Genomic DNA, 13084 nt, shown 5'->3' with positions numbered 1-13084 from the left:
ATTAAGGGCATTTTTCAGAGCTGAATCATATTCTATTCTGGTCACAGTTGTCGTCTCTGCAACCATTCATTTTCTTATTCTGTCAAAATAAGGGAAGTAATATTTATTCTCCATCATGTTCCCCGTATCAGCACTGCTATTTTTGCTGGTGGCACCATTCGATTTTAAGGGGTTTTAATAGATACCTATTTTAGTAACTCTTCTTTCTCCACTAAGACCTGGACTGACTTCATGAAGACTGATTACAGGAATCGCTCTGCTTGCCTTCTCTGGAGCTCAACAGTAGAGGTGACTGCTAATGACCTGCCAAGTTGATTGGCTAGCGAGTGTCGCATTGGCTAAACTTACTTGCCTGACTTAGAAGAGCATTTCTCACTCCTCCTTTTTGTCCTAAGCAATAAAATTGATTGAAAATAGCTCTGCTTTTAGGGACACCCTGAAACGAGAATAAGCACGTTCATGCAGAGCCTGAAGAATGACAGGCTGTGGGGTGCAATTTAATTCTATCTATCTTTTGTAGACCCATGGATTTAACCAGCATAAAGAGAAGACTGTCAAAGGGACACATTCAGTCCATGGTCCAGTTCCAGCGTGACCTCATGCTCATGTTCCAGAACGCGATGATGTACAACAGCTCCAACCACCACGTTCACCACATGGCCATGGAGATGCAGCGAGAGGTCTTGGAGCAGCTGCAGATGCTGGGTGAAGCCCTCCTGTGCTCGAGGGACCGGCTGGGGTGGGGGAGAAGGTAACAAGCCAGGCCTGAGGCCCGTTTCTTTTGGAGCAGCCTTGTCTCCCTGGCTCAAGAGGTCTGCTGGGGCCCGGGGGATGCGCTGACACTGCAGCCGTGGCCCTCAGCAGACCTAGTTACCCTCCAGTGACGGCTGCCGGGCTGATGGGGCGAGGGCCAAAGGGGTTTTTAGGAGAGGCACTGCAAGGGAAACCTCCTTCCTGCCCTGGGGAAAGCAGGAGCGGAGCCCTGCCGAGAGAAAATGGTTCCCTGGGATGAAAAAAAAAAAGAGAGAAAAACATCTTTGTGACGAGTTGGGATGAATCCGGGCCCAGCCCTGCGGCGGTGGCCGGCTGTACGGCTGGGCGCTGCCGCCCCTCCTCCCTCAGGCCGCTGGGGCACCGCGGCCCCGCCGTTCTCCGGCCCGGGCCCACCGGGGAGAGCACCGCCCGCCGCACCCCAGTAAAGGCCCGTGTCCAAAGCGTGTCCCCGCGTGTGTGACAGCCCGGCCGGAGCGGGGAGGGGGGTGGGGAACCGCGGGGCCGCGGGCGGCGAGGTAGGTGGGTGGGTGGGCGGGCGGGCGGGAGGCCCGCGGGGACTTCCCGCCGCTGGCGCCGCGGGCCATTGGCTGGCGCAGGGGGCTGGCAACGCTCTGTCAGCCAATCGTCAACCTTCCTACCCAGTCAGTGCCGCCTCCCGGGCGGCGCGTGCCCCGGAAGCGGAAGTGGCGGCGCGCAGCGGCTCGGCCATGGCGCGGGAGAAGCAGCAGGAGGCGGAGGCGGAGGGAACGCCAGAGCGCTCGTACCGGGAGCAGCTCGACTTCCTGAACCCCATCGCCCAGCCGCTCGCCTCCCGCAAGCTGACGCGCAAGCTCTACAAGTGCATCAGGAAAGGTCTGGCAGGGGCCGGGACCGGGACTGGGGCATGGCAGCGGCCGGGGCATGGCAAGGGCCGGCCGGGACCGGGCCTGGGCGGTGCGGCCCCCTCACGATGTGCTTCTCTTGCAGCGGCCAAGCACAAGCAGATCCGTCGCGGCGTGAAGGAGGTCCAGAAGTTCATCAACAAAGGCGAGAAGGGGTAAGCGGAGCTCCGGCCCCCCCGGAACCGGCACGGCACGGCCTGGGCTGGCCACTGACACGGGCTTTCTCCTGCAGGATCACGGTGCTCGCCGGCGACACGCTGCCTATCGATGTGTACTGCCACATCCCTATCATGTGCGAGGACAGGAGCCTCCCCTACGCATACGTCCCTTCCAAATCGGTAAGGGGATTTGCAGCAGCCAGGAGGAACCAGCCCCAGCGAGAGGGAACCTGGTGGCAGCACCTGGCTCGGGCTGTGACAGGAGCCTTCCTGGGGAGGTGCAAATCTGGTGCCTGAGCACCCAGTGCTTGTCTGCTGTTAAAGGAGAAGCTGCTGCCCAAGCATTCACACCATTCAAGGAGTCGCACACACCACTCGAGTCTTTAACTGCCAGGACCAGGGTCCCATTGCAGCGGGTGACCCCAGTGAGCTAATGGGTGCCCCTTCCACCTCCTCACACACACTTACTCTTGGTCACGCTCCCTCCTCCTTCAGGCTCAACCCTAGGTTTCCCACAGCAGAGTATCTGGCATCATATTTTATAAAAATAAGTAATTTAATTGAAAGGTACAGCAGCCTGGGCTTGGTGCCTCCAAAAAGGGAGGGCCCCCAAAGAATTCCCTGGGCAATTAGACCCTTGTGGTGTCTATGCCTGCCCCTCGCAGACTGTTCACACGTCTTTTAGTCCAATGGTGGTATTTGGTCTGGGGTCTTCTGACACCTCAGTGTTACAGGCTTTTCTGTGTGCAGGCAGGCCGGCCGTTGACTGCTCCTGTCTTGTTGATTTGCAGTCTCTGCTGACGGCTTTTGCCTCCTTATCTTCCTGGTTTATGCTTCTTCTGCACCTGCGCTCGCTGGCAGAACATGGGGAACTGAAAAGTCCCAGACTTAGGGAGAACAATTCCAAAACATCAGTGTGTTACCAACATTTTTCTTGTACTAAAAGACTAAACACAACACTACCAGCTGCTAGGAAAATTACAAAGAAAATTAACTCTGTTGCGGCCTAAAGGCTTCACAAATGTAGCTACTCATGCTAAGTAAAGCTAAGCAAACAGCATTAAGTCCCACCATATTATCACTTTAAGTAATTTATTGTAAATAAAAGTTACTTATTTAAGTTAAACAACTAATATCTCAATACCATGGCCAGAACATGAGAGGGAGAAGCAGTCGTGGTGCGGATGCAGGAGTGTCTCACTGTGGGAGCGCGGAACCCTTTGTCCCAGCCGAGTCCCCGCAGGAGTTGGGGTGGGAGCTCTGGGATGGAGTGGGGACGTGTCCCACCTGTTAGCTGTGAGTTGGGACCCTGCTGCTTGCCGAAATGGGACGCTGGCCCAGGCACCATGCGTCGGTGGGACATCCTCACTTTGTAGGCTGGAATTTAGGGAGGGTGTTGGTGTCTTTGGGACATTCCCGTGCTGCAGACCCCGGCTCCCCACTCCTGGGAGGGAGCAGAGTGGATGAGGCGGGTGCCAGCCCGGGGGCTTGAGGGCCTGGTGGAGATGTCCCTGTGCTAGACTGGGGGATGACGGGTGTTGGCCGGGTGTCAGGCCTCCCCTCCGTGAGGGGGGAACCCGGCACCCCCAGCCTCCCCCACAGCCCTGCTCTCTTCCCGCAGGACCTGGGAGCCGCCGCCGGCTCGAAGCGCCCGACCTGCGTCATCATGATCAAGCCCCACGAGGAGTACCAGGAGACCTACGATGAGTGCCTGGAGGAGGTGGGGGCTCTGCCCCTCCCGCTGTGAAGAACCGGGGACGGGCTGTGCCCCGGGGGGCGGCGGCGGCGGGTCCACACCCCCACCCCTCTCTTTCTGTGGACACTGACAGGGGGACACTGCCGGCGGGCGGTGAGCGCTGTGGGGGTCAATAAAGGTGTTTGCGGGGTTTGTAGGACGCGGTCCCGGCACTCCGTACTGGCGGAGGGGGGGAGCAGTCCCGGCCTGGGGGCTGCCACGGCTGGGGCCTCCCCGCCGGCAGGGGGCGCCCCGCAGGTGGAGGCGACGCTCCGGGCAGCGGGAGGCCGGGAGGGACCACTCCGGGGGGGGGGGGGGGCGGTCGTAGTCCTCGTGGGGTCCCCGGCCGGGTTAAACCAGTCCGGGGGGAAGGAGGGGGGGTGAGGCCTGTCCCGGCGGCAGCGCCCCGGAGCCCGCCCGCCCCCGCGGGGCCCAGCCGGTCGCGCAGGCCCCGGCCCTGCCGTGACTCAGCCCGCCGCGATGCCCCGACCGGTTGTACCGCCAGCCCCGGGCCGCCTCCCGCCCCGACGCAGCGGCTCCCCGGCAGCGACCCCCGAGGGAGGCGGCCCCGCTGCCCCTTCCCCGGGCACGGCAGGGCCCAGGCCGGCCCGCACCCCCGCCTTGCGTGGCCGAGAGCCCCCGGTACCCCCCGCCGTGCTGGGAGAGAACAAAGGCAGAGGCCAGAAGAGTGAAATCCGGATTTATTGCAGGAAAGGCCGAGGAGAGCGGGGCCGGGCCCGGCCTTCACGTGGCTGCGTTGATACAGGCACGGAGCAGGGCTCCATCCCGCGCCTCAGCCTCATCTCCCCCAGCACTGGCCCGGCTCCTCCACTACCCCTCACCCACCCTGGCAGGGGTGATGTGGGGATATCCCAGCCCCCTGCCCACATGCCCCAGTCCTCTCGCCCCTCACCAAAGGCCTCCCATCCTGGCAGGATGCTGGGCTCCCATCACTGCACAAGGCACTCGCCCCTCTCAGCCCAAGGGCTGTGTTAACCACCCTCCATCGCAGAGCAGCCCCAATACCGCTGTCATGGGAAGCCCCAACAGAGGTGCTGGGGCAGCTGCCCCCCCCTCCCAGCAGTACCAGCCTCGTCAGACTTTTCTCCTCTGCCTTCCCAGTGGCACCAACACAGACTGGTCCAGGCACAGGGCACTGGTGGCTCCAGGACCCTGCCGACAGGGCAGCCATTGCAAGCAGCAGCTGGAACCTCACAGCAAGGCACCAGGGCTGGGGACAGGGCCTGAGCCTCTCCTTAGTAAGACATTAAGTTACTGGGTTGTAGGGAATGGGGCGGCAGAGCAGGAGGGACGAGGAATGTCTCCCAGGGCGCTTGGTTTCTGCCTCCATGGCAGAAGGAATCACAGAGCAAGCACTCCTGGAGTCAGAGCACGGGGCACATGCAAGACCCCCACCCTGGCACAGATGACACCCCCATCTCTAGAGACACCCCCTGCAGAAGGGCCTGAAGTGCTGCAAGAAGGAAAAGCTCCCTTGTCGCAATCAGTCCTTCTCCCCAGGGCAGCACCGAGCGGCCGGTGTCCTTGTGCAGGCCCTGAGATCGTCCCGTTGCAGCAGCAAGAGACCTTCCCCCTTCACAGTCCCACCAGCATCCCGCCGCTCAGATCTTCGAGGACTCCACCCGCTCGATCCATGGCGAGTCCGTCCCGACATCCCTGGGCTCCGACCGCAGCTGCCGCAGCTCCCGCTCCAGCACCTGGCTCCGGTGGTACATCTCCATGTAGCTGGCCTGGAGCTCCCGCTGGTACCGCAGCACCTTCTCCTTCTCCTCCTGCCAGGTTTTCCTCTCCAGCTCAAAGTTCACAGCCTGCAGCTGGCCCTGGCGCCGCTCCCGCAGCAGCTCTGCCCACAGCCACTCCACCTGCCGCTCCAGGGGCTCCGCCGTGTCGCTGTGAAGGCCCCGGCACTTGGAGTCATCAGTTTCGCAGCCGGGGAAGTCCTGGCACGCTGGCATGGGGTCGTCGCCCAGCGGCAGTGAGGCACCGGGCTCCGGGGGGTTCTGGAAGGAGTCTGCCAGTTGTGCCAGCTGGGAGTCCCTGGCCTGGACCTCTGCTTTGGCCTCCCGCAGCTGTGTCTTCAGGCTGAAGATCTCACCCAGCTTCTGAGCCATCTCCTCCTGGGTGTCCCGGAGCTGTTGCTTCAGCAGGGAGATCTCTGCTGCCTTCTGGCACACCTGCAGGGCAGGGGTGAGCGGTGAGGAAGGGTTGGAGGAACAGCACCCCAGATTGTCACCACAGCACCCCTGGGAGACCACGAGCATCACAGCTGGCTCATGAATGACACCAGAGCCAGGAACCACTGCCCCCATGCTGGCGCCACAGAGAGGGAAGGAAGGAGACTCACCTCCCACTTGGTCTCCTCCAGCTTTGGGCTGACACGCTCACCCTGGGACTGCCGGAGCTTGGTCTCCTCGCACTGGCACTGCTGCATGCTCAGCTCCTCCTGCAGCCGCTTCTTCTCCTGCTGTGCCTTGTAGAGCTGCAGCTGCAGCGCCCGCTGCCCACGCTGCGCCTGCTGCATCACCTGCTGCAGCCTGGCCACGTACATCTGCTTCAGATCCTCCAGCTCGTCCAGCCACAGCCGCTGCTTGTCCTCAAATACCTGCCAGCACAGGTGGACTCTGGTGAGGGTCTGGGGCGGCCCCAGGGAGGGATCCCAGAAGGTCCCATGATGTTGGGTCCTCCTGCGCTTGGACATTCCCAGCCCACCACCCACCACAGCAGGACATCAGCTCCTCCACAGCTTGCTCCACCCAGGCACCGCCACCCCACACCCCTGCCCGGGGCACCCAGCACAGCCCCAGCCCCACGGCTCACCTGCGTGAAGGGGTCTTCGGTCTCGCTAAGGCTCCTCTTGAGCTGCCGCAGCTCTCCTCCCGTCTCCTGCAGCCGGTCCTCCAGCTGCTTCACCGCGTCCTCCAGCGAGTAGGTGAACTCGTAGGGTGGCGGGGGCTCCCCGGGGCTCTGCAGCCGGCTCAGCGTGGCCATGCTTTTGCAGGACAGGGGTGCCTTCTCGGGGGCCAGGGGGTCCCTAGGGCTCCGGGAGACCCTGTCCAAGGAGCCCCCGATGTGGTTGATGTGGCCCATGGAGGCGCTGAACTGGCTCTGGGCAGGCTTGAGGCGGGACCCGTAGGAGGGGAAGCTCTGGATGGAGTTGTGGCTGGAGTCGGAGGCCTCATCCAGGCTGATGGCGTGGAGCAGGTGGGTGCGGAGCGGGCCGTGCTGCGAGGCCGTCGTGCTGCTCTGCGACAGCAGCGTGTGCAGGCTCCCGTTGCTCTTGGACAGCTTCTGCCCCTTGGACGAGGAGAGGCCCTGCATGGAGACCAGCCCCTTCCCGGCCACCGCCTTGAAAGCCGAGGGCCTGATACGGCACTGAAAAACAAGAGCGGGGTCAGGATGAGCCCAACAGCCCCCACAGGAGCCCCAAGCCAGGGAGAACCCGCTCGCTCCCAGGCCCATATCCCTGGGCATCCCCAAAGCCCCACATTCCATCCCGGGCACCGACCGTTCTGCCCCAGCCCCGTCCTCTTGTATTTCGGGGCCCAGCATGGTGCCCACAGCCTCACCTTGTCGAAGCGTCCCCTCTCGGGCAGGGAGCTCTTGGAGAAGTCGGCCCCGCGGTGATGCTCGCGGGAGCCGCGCTCAGGGGACCGGTTCTCACGGTCGCTCTCATAGTCCCGCTTGTAGCAGGCGCCCGACGTCTGGTGCTTCCGCTCAGACCGCGTCTCCTTCTTGGCCCCGTGCAGGTAGCCAAAGAGCTCCCGCTGGCTCGGCCCTTTCCGCAGCAAGCCGTCGGGCTGCCGAAGCCCCCGCGAGCCCCCCAGCGGGGCCCGCAGCTCCAGGGGGGACAGATCCTGCTTCTCCACCAGGCTGCCCACGCTGCCCATGCTGCCGACGACGCCGACGGGCTCCGAGGAGAGGTAGGTGCCGAGGATGCGGGTGTCGGGCTCACAGGTCACAGGACCCTGTGCTGCTGCCATGGAGAATTAGAGAAAAGCCCGGTACCAGCACTGCTGAAGGAGAGACAAAGTCAGCAACGCCGGGCAGCCGGGACTTTGAGCCCCCCCCCGGTACCCCCCTTTCCCAGCTCATCCCAAGAACCGACCTGGGTTCCTGGCGCTGGGAGAGACCCACCAGGTCCCGAGCAGCTCCCCAGGGCACCCAGGAGCCGAGCGAGCAGAGTGCCAGCATGCAGCATGCACCGGGCGAGCTGTGGCAGGGTGGGGGCTCCCCCCTGTTATCCCCCGCCATGGCGGAGCGCCTCCCTCCCACACCCAGCCCCACCTCCCGCCCGCGGCCGGGGCCGGGGCTGCCACCAAAACAGGCACCTGCCGCCCAGCCAGGCGGGCGAGTTCGGGAGCCGGCAGCACCTGCCCGGGCTTGGCGCCAGCCCCGGCCCAGCGGCACCGAGCTGCCCCGCAGGGACCCCATGGTCTGGACACCCTCCCCAAATTGACCGTGGGGATGCCCAGTCCTGGGGTCATTGGCTCAGCCTCCCCGGGGGCACCTCTCCTGCCCCACGGGGAGCCTTCCCGCACAGCACGGGCTCCCACGCCACGCAGGGCGAGTTCCCAAGCCCTCCCCGTGGCCCTGCTCCATCCGCAGGCGCTCCCACCCCAACGCCGGCCAGGGACAAGGTGGCCACAGCCCAGCTGCTGCGTGCGTGCCGGGGACCCCGTGGCCGGACACGGCGGGAGGGCGGTGGGAAGGGGCAGGATGCGGACGGGACAATGCAGTTTCCTGCGGAGGTGGCCAGGGGGAGGAAGGATGCGAGGATGCCTTCCGGCTCACCGGGGAGGGGGACAATGGCCCTCACAGCCCTTTGGGGGCAGCGGGGGCATGGCAGGGGCCAGGCAGAGCCCCCTCGGTGGCTCCCAGCCTCGCCGAGGGCTCGCAGGCCGGGTTACACCCAGGAAGCTGCCCTGGTTCTCAGCACCACACGGCGGGTAAACAAACACCCCGCTTTTAATTGCTGCCACGCACAAACCTGTCTGACAGCTCCCGGCCTGCGCTGTCACCTCCCTCCGCAAACCCAGCACCTGCTCCGGGCATCGGACACCCCACGAAAGGCGACAGGGATGGACCCTTTGGGAAAGTCCATCGCCGCCCGCGATGCCCACCGGGCGTGCGGAGGGATGGACGGGGGACAGGGATGTCCCCATGGAGGGGAAGCTTGCAGCATCCAGCCACCCCCCCGCCACCGGCCTCGGACACCGGGGTGGCGGCTCCAGGCGCGTTGGGCCGAGGGAAGTAGGTCAGGTTGTGGGAGGTTTTTTGGGAAGCGCCGGGGGAACCCGAAGGTGTCCTGCCTGCGGCGGGAAGGGTGTCACCCCCCAGGCGGCAAAACACCGGTCTGGCCAGCCTGGCTCCTTCCCGGGGAGATACGATCCCAACCCCAAGCTGTGCCCCCCCACGCACCCCCACAGCTCCCTATCGAGCCCTCCTGGGGCGGGATACGGCCACAAACGCTTTCGGGGGGCTGCGGGGAGGCGCGGGGGGGGGGCTGCGGGGAGGCGGGCGCGGGGATCCCCCCGCGCCCGCCTCCCCGCAGCCTCCCCCCCGCGCCTCCCCGCAGCCCCCCCCCCGCCTTTTTCCACCGATCCCGGCCGGAATTTCCGGCACGGAGAAAGCGGGAGCGGGGCGGGGAGCTCGATCCTCCGGGGGCCGGCCCCCGACCGGACCGCGTTGCATCCCGCCACAAAGCACCGCACGGCGGAAGAGCACCGGGTCGGCGGCGGGGCGGGGGGGGGTCGACACCCGCGTGTTCCCCCCCCCCCCCCTCACCGCCCCGCCACCTTCCTCCCCGGTGGGGGGCGCTTACCGGGCCCGCACTCACCATGCCGGCGGCTCCGCGATCCCGCTCGGCTTCTCTCTCTCTCTCTCTCTTATTTTTCCACGCACACCCGCCCCGTTCCTCCCTTCCTTCCCTCGCCGCGTTTGAACGCGCCCCTCGGCCGGCGACCGCGCGGGCAGCGGGAGGAGCCGGCACCGGCAAATCGCGGCGCGGAGGCGGGCGGGCGGCGGGGCGGGAGGAGGAGGAGGAGGAGGAGGAAGGAGAAGAAGGGGGACGGCCCGGCCGTGCCCACCGGCGGGGCGGGGCAGGGCGGTGCTGGCTTCGTGCAGCGCCGAGCACCCCTTGCTCACCCCCCGCCGCCCAAACCCCCGAGCGGCAGCGGCTCCAGCCGGCCCCCCGGTGGCCCTCACCGTGGCGGGGCGGGGCGGGGGGGGGGAGCTGGTAGGAGCGGGCCGTATCGCCCACCCCGGGGCGGGGGAGAAGCGTTTTGCTCAGCCTTGTCGGCGGCACGAAACCCCCCCGCTGGGGACAGAGGGGTCTCGGCTCCCTGGGACGCTCTCTGCACCCGTACCCCCCCGCCACAGCACCCACGGGTGTGCAGGAGGTGCCTGCGCTGCACCGCTCGCCCCACGGGCCGTGGCCTGCCATGGGCGCATGGAGTGCCCTGGTGGGGCTGTCCCTCGCCCCGGCGCCTGGCCTGGCACGGGTGAGACACGACACGCTTCATCCCTCCGAGCCAGCCCCGCCACGTCCTGGCCGGGAGCCGGTTCTGCCACTTGTCACCCCTGCGGCGTGCCACGCGCAGGGAGCGGGGATCCCAGCACGGGCAGGCCTGGTCACCGGCTGTCCTGGTGTCCTCGGGGAGTGGGATGCCTGCAGCAACCCTGCTCCGTCCCCACGGCAGCCCGTGCGTGGCACCCATCTCTCCCCAGAGGGGGATCATTCCCACACGGTCCCCAGCCTGGGTTCGGGGACGTGTTCATCCGGCGTGCTCATGCACCGGGGCCCTGCTCGCTGCCAGCTCCCCCCGCCGCACACCAGAGTCCTCAAGCTGTGCTGCCAGTGCTCACCCACACACACACAGTGTCCCCGGTCCCTGCTCGCCAGGCTCGCTCACATGCCTCCATTATCTTCGGTGCAGTGCCAAGGCACGCAAACGCTCCCTCCATCCCCGGCCTCCCTGTTCCCCATGGCTCCTTTCCACCGCCCGGCTGCACGCCGGAGTGGCAGGACGCGTGGCCTCTGAACCGGGGGGCCCTTCACAACAGTGCCATTTCCCAACCTGCCCGCACCAGGAATGTGTCTGCGATGCCCCGGCCCTCTGCCTGCGGCTCAGCCATGCGTGGGGCACCCCCAGCAGCCCGAGGGGACGCTGGGTCCCTGCCAGAAGGACAGGCAGTAACGGCATCCCGCCGGGGGCTCGGTCCGGGCAGGTTGCAGTGATGCCGGGCTGACTTCAACGGGTGCTGGTCACAGCCGCACCCCTCCGTGTCTGCCCCGCTTCCTGCTGCCACGTCTCCACCACGGGCTGCGCTCCCCCAAGCACGTCTCATGGGACGGCAGCTCCCGGGGGGGGCCCCAGGGCCCGTCCCTGCCCCGGACGCTCCGGCAGCCAGGGTTGCCCCATTCTGGGGGCAGAGATGCTCCTGCCTCCCACCAGCTCTTCCCCAGCCCCCTCTCTTTGTTTGCCTCAACCCCCCAAACCCCCCTCACATCACGATTCTACAGCAATTTCATGTGGCTGCCAGCAAGCCGCTCCGGGCACCACTCCGTTTAAAACAACCTGGCAATAAAAGCCATCGATTGCTGCACGGCAGCCCCCGCACGGCCTCGCTGGCAGCAATTTGGGCCCCAGAAGGGGGGTGACAGAGCGGCAGGGCTGGGACTCCATGGGCTATCTCTGCCTCCGAGCATCCTGACCCCGTCCTCGGGGTTGCTGAGAGCACAGGAACGCCAGGAGGCCTCCAGCTCAGCTCCATGGGGTTCCCGGGACATCAGGCAGGGTGTTATCCATCCGCTGAAAGGCGATGGGGAAAAAAACCTCGTCCCCTCCCGCTGGGATATTGCTAATAATGAAGTGCGTGGGGGGGGAACGGAGCCGAGCGACCTCCGAGTCACATTCAGGGCTATAAAAGGCACGGCGCCTCTTCCACAAAAGCAGCCGGAGGATGAGGGGGCTGCGAGCAGAGCTGAGAAATAGCTGCCAGGCAGCGGGAGAGGAGCCTTTAGCGCTGAGCGAAGTGCGAGGTGCGCATATGCTCTCTGTTGCTGCACATCTACGTCTTCATGAAACCTGCCTGAAACTGTGTCATCTATTTTGAACGGTGCAGAGAAATACTTTGATCTGCCTCCGCCAGCCCTGGCTGCGGTTCAGGCACCGGTGAGCAGCCGGCTTTCAGGTGGCCAATCCCAAAACCTGTGCAATGGAGACAGGAGTGGGGCCGACATCTCCCTTTGGCCAACCAGAGCGAGGGACATGACGGGCGCCGGGAACACCTCCAGAGCAGCGCATCGTGTGGCTGAGCCCGCCTGCAATCTTCATTCCAGATACCAGTGCTGGAGAGGCCACTGGGAGCTCCCGGGTGGCGCGTCCCTACATCGCCCTGGGGCGAGGACAGGCCCCGAGCTGGGGAGGACACGCTGGGCCTGCCTGCACCTTGGGTGATGCAAAGCAGCGTGGCCTGATCCTCACCGCCCTGCACCGCCGCCTCGACCCCTACCTCGGCAGGCAGCCCCCCTTGCACCCCCATCTGCGGGGATCCGGACTCCTCACCCAGCTCCGGAGCAGCACAGAGCGCGGACAGCATCAAATCTCTCCAGACGCCCCATCCCACTGCCCCTACAACGGTACACGACCCCACACTTGGCTCTGATGCTTCTGTCTCCCCCATCCTGGTGCTCTGGAGGTGCCATGTCCCTGGGCCTGCTCAGCTTCCCGGGATGGCGACAGCTTCTGCCTGGGGATGTCTGCAGGCACCCAGCAAAGTGACGGCTCCAGGAAGCGCGAGGCAGGGGACGAGGACAGAAGGGGGCCAGGAAACACGGAGGGCCTGGTGCCAGTGCTGGTGACGGGGCTGAACGGAGGGGTACCGGCTGCTTGGCTGGGTCTGCCCAGCTTGAGGAGGCAGCAGCAGCCAAAACGTGTGCCAAGACCCCAGAGCCAGCGCGGTGCAGTCCTGAACACGGCACCATCTGTGAGCCAGCCCAAGCACCCTCTGCTCTGGCACAGCACCGCTTCACCCAGCAGCCTGAGCAGGCGGCCAGGCCGGGCTGGGGATGGAGGAGGGGAGCCCAGTGCTGGCAGGGGTCTCCTTGAGAGTTGTCGGGCATCTCTGCCACCCCTCGGCAGATCAGGGTGAGCGGCAGCATCCTAGAGGTCACAGCGCCTGTTTGCTTGGAGCATGAGCACACACAGACCAGGCGCTGCTCCGTGGCCGGGGCTCGAGAGCCGGGTCCTGAGCAGAGCAGGCTGCCCCCCTACTCCCGCTTCCCAGCAAAAGGTGCTGGTGTGGCTGATTTCTACCAAACCCAAAAGACTGGCAGCCCCAAGTGCCCTTCCTCACCTGTGGGGACCTTCCCGGCTTCCCCACCTCCTGGATCTGGCACTGCAGAGCACCCAGGCACGTCCCCAGCAGCCAGAGGAGGACATTCACCTCCTCCTCCTCCTGTCTCCCATCCCAGAGCACTCTCCCAGCACAGCGTCAGTGCTTCGGCCACCTGC

The 13084-nt window shown here is 65.4% G+C and overlaps 2 protein-coding genes across 4 annotated transcripts; one reads left to right on the top strand and one right to left on the bottom strand.

The window, feature by feature from the left end:
• Positions 1 to 1438: 1438 nt before the first annotated feature.
• On the top strand, positions 1439 to 3705 carry NHP2 (NHP2 ribonucleoprotein). The gene is made up of 4 exons (XM_063348731.1): positions 1439 to 1626; positions 1741 to 1810; positions 1888 to 1993; positions 3435 to 3705. Exons 1-4 carry the CDS (start codon positions 1482 to 1484, stop codon positions 3558 to 3560), a joined length of 447 nt encoding a protein of 148 aa, XP_063204801.1. The 5' UTR covers positions 1439 to 1481; the 3' UTR covers positions 3561 to 3705.
• A 548-nt stretch (positions 3706 to 4253) lies between these two features.
• N4BP3 (NEDD4 binding protein 3) lies at positions 4254 to 9583 on the bottom strand. 3 transcript variants are annotated; one of them, XM_063349497.1, is made up of 5 exons: positions 9406 to 9583; positions 7136 to 7582; positions 6387 to 6941; positions 5914 to 6171; positions 4254 to 5743 (listed from the first exon to the last, which is right to left on the bottom strand). In XM_063349497.1, the coding sequence occupies exons 2-5, from the start codon at positions 7547 to 7549 to the stop codon at positions 5171 to 5173; spliced, it is 1800 nt and encodes a 599-aa protein (XP_063205567.1). In that variant the 5' UTR covers positions 7550 to 7582; positions 9406 to 9583; the 3' UTR covers positions 4254 to 5170. The 3 variants fall into 3 exon arrangements, with proteins under 3 accessions (XP_063205567.1, XP_063205566.1, XP_063205568.1); XM_063349496.1 differs by having other exon boundaries at positions 7136 to 7579; XM_063349498.1 differs by having other exon boundaries at positions 7136 to 7542.
• Between the last annotated feature and the right edge of the window lie 3501 nt (positions 9584 to 13084).

Source organism: Chroicocephalus ridibundus, chromosome 11 (assembly GCF_963924245.1).
Source record: "Chroicocephalus ridibundus chromosome 11, bChrRid1.1, whole genome shotgun sequence".
NCBI lineage: Eukaryota > Metazoa > Chordata > Aves > Charadriiformes > Laridae > Chroicocephalus > Chroicocephalus ridibundus.
The sequence above is the reverse complement of the archived record's forward strand: the minus strand, read 5'-3'. Positions and strand labels throughout refer to the sequence as shown.